This window comes from Malus domestica, chromosome 01 (assembly GCF_042453785.1).
Source record: "Malus domestica chromosome 01, GDT2T_hap1".
Classification (NCBI taxonomy): Eukaryota; Viridiplantae; Streptophyta; class Magnoliopsida; order Rosales; family Rosaceae; genus Malus; species Malus domestica.
Window position 1 is genome coordinate 11780836 of NC_091661.1, and position 10153 is coordinate 11790988.

At 39.5% G+C, this 10153-nt stretch overlaps 1 protein-coding gene across 1 annotated transcript; it reads right to left on the minus strand.

The window, feature by feature from the left end:
* Positions 1-7292: 7292 nt before the first annotated feature.
* Positions 7293-9840, minus strand: LOC114826901 (linamarin synthase 2-like). The gene is made up of 2 exons (XM_029107788.2): positions 9209-9840; positions 7293-8411 (listed from the first exon to the last, which is right to left on the minus strand). Exons 1-2 carry the CDS (start codon positions 9723-9725, stop codon positions 7486-7488), a joined length of 1443 nt encoding a protein of 480 aa, XP_028963621.1. The 5' UTR covers positions 9726-9840; the 3' UTR covers positions 7293-7485.
* Positions 9841-10153: the final 313 nt, after the last annotated feature.

Here is a 10153-nt window from a genome sequence, read left to right on the forward strand (position 1 = left end):
CAGATTGCAGACAACAGGTGGTTAGGCAGGTGTGGGTTTGTGATGGGTCGAGCAGCAGCAGGTGCGGATCCTAGTGGTTCGAGATTGGCTGTGTTTTGGCGACGGTGCAGGTTGTGGGCATCACAAATCAAGTGTGGCGGCAGTGGGTCATGCAAGTGATAGAGGGATGCAAGTGGTTTGGTAGTAAACAGGTGCGACGATTTGCAGTGGTGAGTCAGCAGGTTCTAAGGGTCAGGCTTCATTCAATGGCTCAAGGGAATAACAGATTGGGAGAAACGAGAGATGAAGGGAGAAAGATTGGAAGAGATTTTTTAATTTTTTAATGGTAAATTACATAATAGTCCATCAGGTTTGAGGTCTATTAAAACCTCATACAACATCTTTAAAACATTTCACTTTCATACCTCACGTACTATTTTATTTCAAAATAATATATCCGTTATATTTTCCATCCATTGATCCGTTAAGCGCTGACGTGGCTACCACTGTGTGCCATGTGGCAAACATAATATTTTTTTTAATATTTTTTTAATTTTATTAATTTAAAAAAAAAAAAACCCAAGCCTGAAAACCTAGAACCCCACCCCTCTTCTCCATCTCGAGCCTCCCAACCACTATCCCACCCCACCCTTACCTCCTTTGCAACCCCCCACCCCACCCCCACCTTCCCCGAGTCCTTTCTCCTCTTCACCGCCACCCCCTTTCTCCCTTCTCTCATCTGCAACCCCACCCACCCTTCTATCCTCTGCAACTCGAACCCTTCAAGATACAGAAGAGCACGGAAAAAGACAATCCACCATAAAAAAAGCTCAAAAATTCAATCAAATTTTAGGGTTTTCAAGATTCCGAGCTATGCATCAATCAAATTGGTTCAGCAATCTAGAGACTTATAGATTCGAAGAGCATGCAGTATTGGGAATGAAGGCAAATTTTCAGAAGGCTAATCGGAGCCGCCTTGCCTTCGCTTTGAAAAGGGTTTGGGATTCGGATTCGGGTCGGTGGTCGCCATTGTTTGATTGCCAATAAAAACATCGAATCAGAGAAAATTTGTAGAAGCTCCAATGATGATGCAGTCGATGAGAGCTACCACCATTGAAATCTTCAACTTCTACGTCCATCATTGAAATAGGTGGAGCAACAATTGCAATCACGAACTGTTGCGAGCTACCAAGCTGTTTGTTGAGTCACCGTTTGCGTTTCTGATCCAAGTTTGTGTCGCCATCATCAGCACCACCAGCTTCCACTTCGTCTTCATGCTCTCATTTCCCGCGTTCTTCAAAGCCATGATCATTTGCTTAGCACCCTCTATTGGATCTCAACTACAGATCCACCCGCCCAGAACCTCTTTCAAGTCCGGCTGGATAGCGCAGCACAATGCTGGCGTGATGGTTGATCTTCATTTCTTTATTGGGGATGAGGCGCTGGAAAGATCTCGATCTAGTACAACTTACAATTTACAATCTAAGCTATCCCATTCGATAGGGCCAAGTCGAGAATTGGGATTCAATGGAGCGATTTTGGGATTCAAGGGTGGGGTTCCAGCCCCTGGGTTTTCATGTTTTTTTTTTAATTTTTTTAAGAAGATTCAGATTTAAAAAAAAAATTAAAAATTAATATTTTTACCACGTGGCACATAGGTGGCAGCCACGTCAGCACTTAAGGGATCAATGGATGGAAAATGTAACGGAGGTATTATTTTGAAATAAAATAGTACGTGAGGTATGAAAGTGAAATGTTTTAAAGATGTTGTATGAGGTTGTAATATACCTCAAACCTGATGGGCTACTATGTAATTTACCATTTTTTAATATTTAATTAATTTTTAATCTTTTAATATTTAATTAATTTTTTAATTCAATTGGCCAAGAGAGTGAGACCTCTGTCTGCCACGTCAGCAATTAACAGATAAATTAACATAATTTTTAATGGAGGTTTAATCTTGCACCATTTGTAAGATGAGGTATGACATTGTAACTTTTAAAACATGAGGTATGAGATTGTTGTTAGACCTATAGTTCAAGTAGTTTTCTATAATTTACCCTAAAACATAATCTAAGGAAATCTCAACATCATGCAGCAACATTACCGACAGAAACAAGCCTACTTGTCTTATTTACCAAGGTTCTAAAAGAAATTAGGCGTTAGTCGGGCGGCGATCTGGGGCCTAGCGCCTAGGCAGCTAGGCGGGCGCCTAGGTGGACTAGGGGAATTTAAGTAAATCTATTAATTTTGTGTAAATAAGTGTTTTTTTTATATTTAGAATATATATAATTTCATCATAAACTACAAAATAGAATGATATATATATATATATATATATATATTATGAAGTATTGGAACATAATGAAAACATAGGGAACTAGCATATAATGTACGTTCATTTAAGTATTCAACAAGTCTCTTACAATTTATTAAAAAAATAAAATGCAAAATGAAAGTTATCTATTTTATGTCTAAGTGAGTTGCAACCTAGGCGGATGCCTAGGCGAGTCTGGACGGGCTAGGCGGGTGCCTAGACGGTCTAGGCGAGCGCCTCAGCAGGTCTAAGCATCATTTCTTAATTTTCAAACACCTAGACATTAATCGGGACGGTGGCCAACCGCCTAGCACCTAGGCGGCGCTAGGCGGGGATTTTTTAGAACAGTGTTATTTATAGAAGCAAATACACAAGCAAGCAACAAAGGTAATAAACCATGCATCAGCTAACAATCTGACAAAGTTGGGGCTCTTTAATGTATTGCAAAAAGCAATTAGGTCTATGCACTATGCACTTTGGTGTAGGTTCAATTGTCTCCAATCTCCTTAATTCTATCATTTATAAAATAATAAAATAAGAACTAACAATTTGACAATTGTAGCATTTATTTATTTTTTTGGCAACAAATAGATCCCAACAATCAAGGACTTACTTGTTAGACTCCTTTTTCTTTTTCGAGTAATTACATTTTGCCCCCTCAAGTTTGTGGTCGTTTTGCAACTTCATACGTCTTTAAAACATTTCAATTTCATACATTTGCTTACTATTTCATTTCAATGTTATACAACCGCTAGTCATTCAGTTGAATTGGTTGTTTAATGATGATGTGGCAAGCCCCAGATCCCACATTTTGCTGATTTGGAGTCCAAATTTGTACTATATGGTTAAAAACAATTTGAGAAAAAAAGTTGAAAAAATCAGAAGGATATGTTGTAAATGGAGATGCTCCACCCACCCTCCCAAATTGTTCTCGATGTCATCGAAATCCTCTCTGATTCCGACTTCCAGTCCATCGACTTATAGACATTGGCTTTCTGTAACCAATGAATATCTCAGCTCCGACATTTTCTCTGTTGCCATAGCTCTTGAAATTGTTTGCTAGATTGTTTTGGTTGTCTCTGTCATTATTGAGCTTGTCGTTTGCTCTGTATCAGGATTGGCTGTAACCTGTAAACCCAAACCTGACGATATTACCATTAATAATGTAGCTAGTGAACTCGCTTGGGGCTCCACTGCCCTTTTTTTAGTACCTAGTGAACAATTAGTCACCAGCGTTGGCATTTTCCTTGTAGCCTATGAACCCATGAGACCACCTAGTTGAATTGTCTGAGTATGAGTTGAATCCGATTTTAGGAACGTCAATTGAGTCGGCGTACGTCCAGGATTGACACGTGACACTATGATGTAGAGGTGTGTTAAGACCTAAAAATGTCACATGCAAACTGTCACGCCCCGATCCGGACATACGTCCAAGATCAACACGTGACGTCACCAAATACCCGTATCTCAAACATACCATGCCTCTGGCTTATGGGCAAAGCACAACTCGAGATCCAAATGCGTAATAATTTTTCGTATGCTTTATGGTTGCATCTAACCTCCTTGTTAGACTACCTACGTACCCTAAACAAGGATCAAGCCATTCGTAGTTTGTTATTCACTACACTCGAACATTCATCACATAAACCACTATGTCCCAACATAATACCACGATTTAGGCATGCAACATATCAAGGAACATTCGACAAAGCATAATAATGTTCTCTAGTTATCATGCCATTCACACACACATATGTTTTCCAACACCATCCAATAATCACACAAATCAATAACACATACAATACATCAAAATGTAGGGCTAGAGCGACACAGTTGGGCCGAAGCCTAGATCTTTAAAGCTGAAATCGAATCCAAGGAACCAACAAGTCAAATGATGCGATTTCGAACCACTCAACGAAATCCATCAACATCAGGTTCCGAACCACTCAATGGAACCAAAACACCAAGTGGGATTCCGGACCACTCAACGAAATCCAAACCAAGATACGATTCCGGACCACTTAACGGAATCGCGGAGTAGAAAGGATTCCGGACCTCTCAATGAAATCCGAGTGGATACAATTCTGGACCACTCAATGAAATCACAAAGTACAATGCATATCAAACCACTCAATGAAATCCAAGCTAGATACGATTCTGGACCACTCAACAGAATCGCAGATCATGAGGGATTCCAAACCACTTAACGAAATCCAGACGGAGCAGAGAACCGGACCACTAAACTAAACCCAGCGGAAACCCAATTCCAGATCACTCAACGGAACTGAGCAAAAGTCCAAGAAATATAGCAACGCTTGAAGAACAATACATGAAACAAATACTTAAAATAAAAAAGCTTAACAAAACAAGAAATGGAACAAAGCACAAGGTACACAATTAGAACGGCTCAACGAAACGAGAAATGAAATAATGATACGATATGTGAAACAATTCTCGAAGCAACAAACCCCATGACAATGGGTTCATGGTCCACTCCTAGCCCTCACATTTCATTACATTAGGCCAAACATACAAATCAACCACACTCCACAACAAGTTCAATACACAAGTCAAATCACATAAAAGAAACAAGAATATCACCATGTGATGCCATCAGTATGTACGTCGATGTGCATGTCAATCGAGGAAGACATATCATCATGCTGAGCCTGATAAGCTTCATCGAATCTCAACAACACTCTAAACTCAGTGGCACCCTAGAAGAACTCGAGCTAGTTGACTAAAAAGTCAACCTTTGATCAAGATCGAGGGTAGGGTCCACAACCCTAGTAACCTAATCCGGAAGATTCACCTATCAGATTTCTGATCCGTAACTTCCCAAGAGTCTCCTTATGCTTCTAGAACAACATACTAAAATTTCATTACGATCAAACGGTTGGATCTCCGCCAATCGCAAATTCAAGTGGTGGTCAACGTTTGATTTTACAACTTAGAAATACAATTCGGAAAGATCCAAATGTTGGATTCCTGATCTGTCATTCCTAATGTCATCAAATATTACATAATACTTCGTATTAAAGTTTGGTGCCGATCCAACGGTCGGATCGTTAATTCATATAATAACCAAATGGTGACCGAATAGGCGATCAACTACGAAACTATACTAAAACATTAGACTTTCACTAAATGGATGTCAAATATAGAATTGGGGCAAAATTAGCCTAGGATGGTCAAGTGGGATCTCGGTCCATACGCCGCCGCCCTAACTCTCCGGAAAATTCAACTATTTCCAAAATCTACCAAATTTTACCAAAATGAAGATCTCGATGAGTGAAGTAATTTTCATACCTAGGCCGAAGTCCAATTCGGCTGGGAAAGGTCTGAAATCGCCCTTAGACTGCCGAAAACCCTAGAAATGGGTGTGCTTCGATTCGACTTCTTCAGTGCTCCGCCACCTCCAAGGTTGTTTGGGGTTTATTCTTGGTCTCTGGAAGAGTGGGTTCATGGTGGTAGTGGTGATCGGAACCGGCAGGATTGGCGATTCTTACCCTGACCTCTTCAGAACCCACAGGTTTCGTTCTCTTCAAATCAAAGGTTAAAGGAACTGGGTGGAAATGGAAAAGGGAAGGCTAAAGAGTTGTTTGGTAGGGGTGGAAGGTTGTAAGTCACTGAAAAATGGATAGAAAACCGTCAAGAAAAGTCACTGGAATGCGGGTCAGGTCACTGTGTAACGGGTCAAGGGGAAAGGGTTTGGTTTTTGTGTGCCACTCACCCTCTCCTTTCCCTTCCTTCTCTCTCCTTCATTGGGCACCCTCTCCCACCCCTTTCCTCTCATTGGCCGACCTCTCTCTTCCATTTTTTTTTTCTTTTTTTTTTCCGTCCATCTCTCTCATTTCTCTCCTTAACTCTGCATCACAGCCATCCACGTGTCACTTCTTCACTGCTTCAAATTTTGCTAGAGCCTTCTAGAAATGAAGGTTAAATTTACTAAAATGCCCCCGACTTTAAACGTTAATAACTCATTCGTTATAGCTCCAAATTACGTTCCGTTTATACTCACGCACTCGTATCGACGAGTACTATCCAAATACGTAAAGAAAAATAGAAAAATACATACGCATCAAATATGTGCTCAAAAATTTCATTTAGTCCATTATTTCGTTCTTTTACTAAAAAAATTATGCGCATCAAATATAAACGCATTGAAATTAATAATACGAAAATACGTAATTTTAAATAGTGAAATCCAGGGATGGGATTTCACACAAACCCCATCAACTTTGCAATGGATTTGACAACTTTCCAACAGATTAGCCCAATGCGTAGGCCTATTCAAACATCAACTTTGCACCACACGTCGGCCGTCATGGAAAATAGCTTGCGGTGGAACCCTCGCCCACAAGCCACTTGCACACTTAGGATGTTACTTTGTGGCCTTTGTTGTCATCTTAATCTAGTGCGCCTCACAAGACACATTGGATAACGCACAACACAAAACATGAGGAGGATTCTCTTCCCTCCTAATCGCTCCCCTTCCCTCGCCTTATACTTGAACGGTTAAGATTAAGCCACATTAACATCTTACATTGATTTTTTATAGAGACAATAAGACAAAAAGCAAAGTGTGAGAAGAGTCCCCTCCTCTCCCACAAAACACAATCGGATGAACCATTTAAGTAATGTTAGTCGTGACCTACTATTATAGGTCTCTTGAAGAAGTCTATAAAAGACCCACAAGAATAATGGGCAGGCTACCAAGGCCACAAGAGGTTAATGCCTTGGGTCCTTTTATCACCTTGTAGAGCAACTTGACTATTTGGTTGCATGCTTGAACTTGCGATTCATGTTTCTAAAATTCTTCTGTCTACACACACGTAGAAAACAAAATTGTCCAAGAAAATGACTACCTTTGAAGGGAACCAAGCCAATGCATTCGAGGTTACTGATTGCATCATATTTTTCAATATCAATTATAGGCGAGAGATACAGAAGGAAGCAAGAAGATAGAAAATTAGAGACCTATAGAAGACAAGGATGAACTTTGACATGTAAAGTTGTTTATTTATTGTGAGGGGCTACAAAAACTAGAGTAACTGAGACCCAAGTTTGCAAACATAAACATTAAAAGGCAACACTAAATATGAAAATAAGATAATTCTCAAGTCAATAAAAGCATATTTGATAGCTCATGAAAAAGGGACCAAAAGTATTCCTCATTCTGTAGCAAGTCATTCACCAAGTTGGAGTGCCTCCTTAAACAATCTCCCAAAATTATTGTACGATGATCCTCCAACATCGGTAGCTTCAACAGCTTTTTTCTTCCATTCCTTTGCCTTTTCCCTCATCTTCATCCCTCCTTTTCCTTCCAGCATTTCCTTAACAAGTGCTTCAATTTCGTCGCGCCTCACGTCGGGGCTCACCTCCATTCCAATCTCCCAAGTTGTGCATGAGTACCGACAATTCGTTTGCTGGTCCGCAAAGAAAGGCCAGCAAATTACAGGCACACCATGAGATATAGTTTCAATGGTAGAATTCCAACCACTGTGTGTTAGGAAAACCCCAATAGATGGATGAGCTAACACTTGCTCCTGTGCACACCAACCTGCAATATAACCCCTATCCTTAAACTCCTCAAAAAATTCGTCGGGTAAAATTGATGAGTCACCCTTTACCACGTCAGCCCTAACTATCCATAAAAATGGGTGCTTGCTATTTGCCAGCCCCCATGCAAACTCGATCAAATGTTGGTCTGTCATCGTCGTTACACTACCATAATTTACGTACACAACTGAATTAGGTTTCTTTTTATCAAGCCATTCCAAACATTTTTTGTCTTCTTTCCATAAGCTTGAGTTAAGTGACTTGCTTTTAGGGAAATGCCTGCCAAGCAAATTAAGGGGGCCAATGGTGTAAATGTTGGGGAACATTGTCAATATTACCTCTAAAACTTCGTGTTCAAATTCGTCAAAAGTGTTGAAGATGATTGCAGAAGAGTTCAAACAGTTCCGTGCTTCGGATCCCATGAAATTAAACATTACGCCGTTGAGATTAGTAAGTCTAATGTGACTTGGGATATCCTTGAGCCGAATATTTTTCATGCCTGGGATCCAGTCAATTGGTGTATCGAGCGTACCATCATGCATGAAATTCTCATCTGAAATGCATGGAAGGTGAAGCTTGTGTGATGATAGATAATTATGTTGATGTTATAAGAGTAAATTTGAAGATCTCAAATGTCTACTTTAATTTGCAGTTGCTCAATAAAAAAAAAAAACTCACATATTTTTATAGGCGCATGGTGCAAAATTTCTTGATAATTTAATCCAACAATTATTTCAATTCCGTTAGGACCGACTCTTACAAAGTGGAAACTGATTTTGTTAAAACCAAGTGATCACTACGAATAGATCTAATCATCCCCAATAACATAGAGGTAAAGATTTCTGAACAAAAAAATAATAATGAAAAGACTAAATCCATTTAACACATCCAAAAGGTCAAAATGCAAATTTCTTTCTCTTACACATCTTTAATTACAAACGCTGGTTGCAGGACATCATTTAACCCATTGATACACTCTATGTGGCAATCTGTTTATTAGATTGCACTGCTTCTATAAGTAGTCTGATCTGATGTGATAATAGATCAAACGAAACGCAAGAACATAAAAGGGGACACACGAAAAACTAAAGGGTCAAATCTGGTTTATCTTATCCTTTGGACATGCTGGAGTGCAGAGAAGATACGAGAGGAACACTCGAAAGACTAGAGAGTCAAATCTTCCTGGGTAAACAAAATAAGGAATATGTAATTGGAAGGGAAGTTTATGATTTTAACTCAAGTGTGTCATGATAATTTATGCATACAAAAATGTTAATATATATAAATTGATTAATTATATATTCGGTGAAAGCGTAAAAAGACAAATGATCTAGAAATTAAAAGGAGTACCTTTGAATGGAATAATGCCACGTTTGACGAGTTCGCTGAATTGCAAGTACCCCATGAAGCCACAAGCAGAGGCAGTCCATAACGTGACCTCCGGAATGCCTAATTCTCTAGCAGCTTTGCTCCCAAAGGTCATGGTACCATCTGCAACTATGCAAGTAACTTGTGGCACTTCAGATGAGGAATTGATCTTAGTCACCAGCTCTTTAAATGGACCAAGACAAGTTTTCTTAACGGAGTCACTTAAATCTGGAATATCTTGGGTTCCATCCTTATCCGAAGGAGGCAACCCGTCTGGAATGGTCTCGAACACAAAGTCCGGTAGGCCCTTAACGGAGTCAGGACCTTTTGAACGGATTAAACGGTTGTGGTTGAACTCGGTGTTGACAAAGGTTATGTGGAAGCCCCTTGAGTGAAGAAGCTTTGCTAATTGCATCATGGGGGTTACATGGCCTTGTGATGGGTATGGGACAAAAACTGCATGCCGTTTTTTAGTTGCTTGTTCTACTGAACTCATCATCTCTCTTTTCCAGAAACTAGGAAAGAGCTCAGTTTTGAAGTCTCAGCCTTGTGTAGTGAAAGCTTACTTGATCTTGTCCCATATATCGAAAATGTGTGGTAACACTTTTCTCCACCTACTTATCCTTATTACACACTCTTCAATTTGATGGTCATAAATAAAGAAATGTGCATAAAAATCATCCCCCTTTTACGAAGTTCATAAGAAGAAACTTTTGTCAAAAATCTATTTTTTGTTGGAATTTATTTTTTTCACACTTTTCTGTTAGTCTAATTATCCTAAGATGAGTCTGTTAATCGAATTATCATTTTTTACCTTAGCAGACTATAGAGCATTCAACATTGTTATATAGTCTCTTCTCATAACTTACTATTTATACATGCAGTCTTGTTCTCCTAGGATCCTCATTTTGAGAACCTATGAGGTCT

Bases quoted from the DNA above. Each gene is read 5' to 3' on its own strand.
- LOC114826901 (XM_029107788.2), bottom strand. From the start codon at position 9,725: ATGATGAGTTCAGTAGAACAAGCAACTAAAAAACGGCATGCAGTTTTT. The intron at 8,412-9,208 runs GTACTCCTTTTA...CATGCATTTCAG, and splicing joins TGGCATTATTCCATTCAAAG to ATGAGAATTTCATGCATGAT.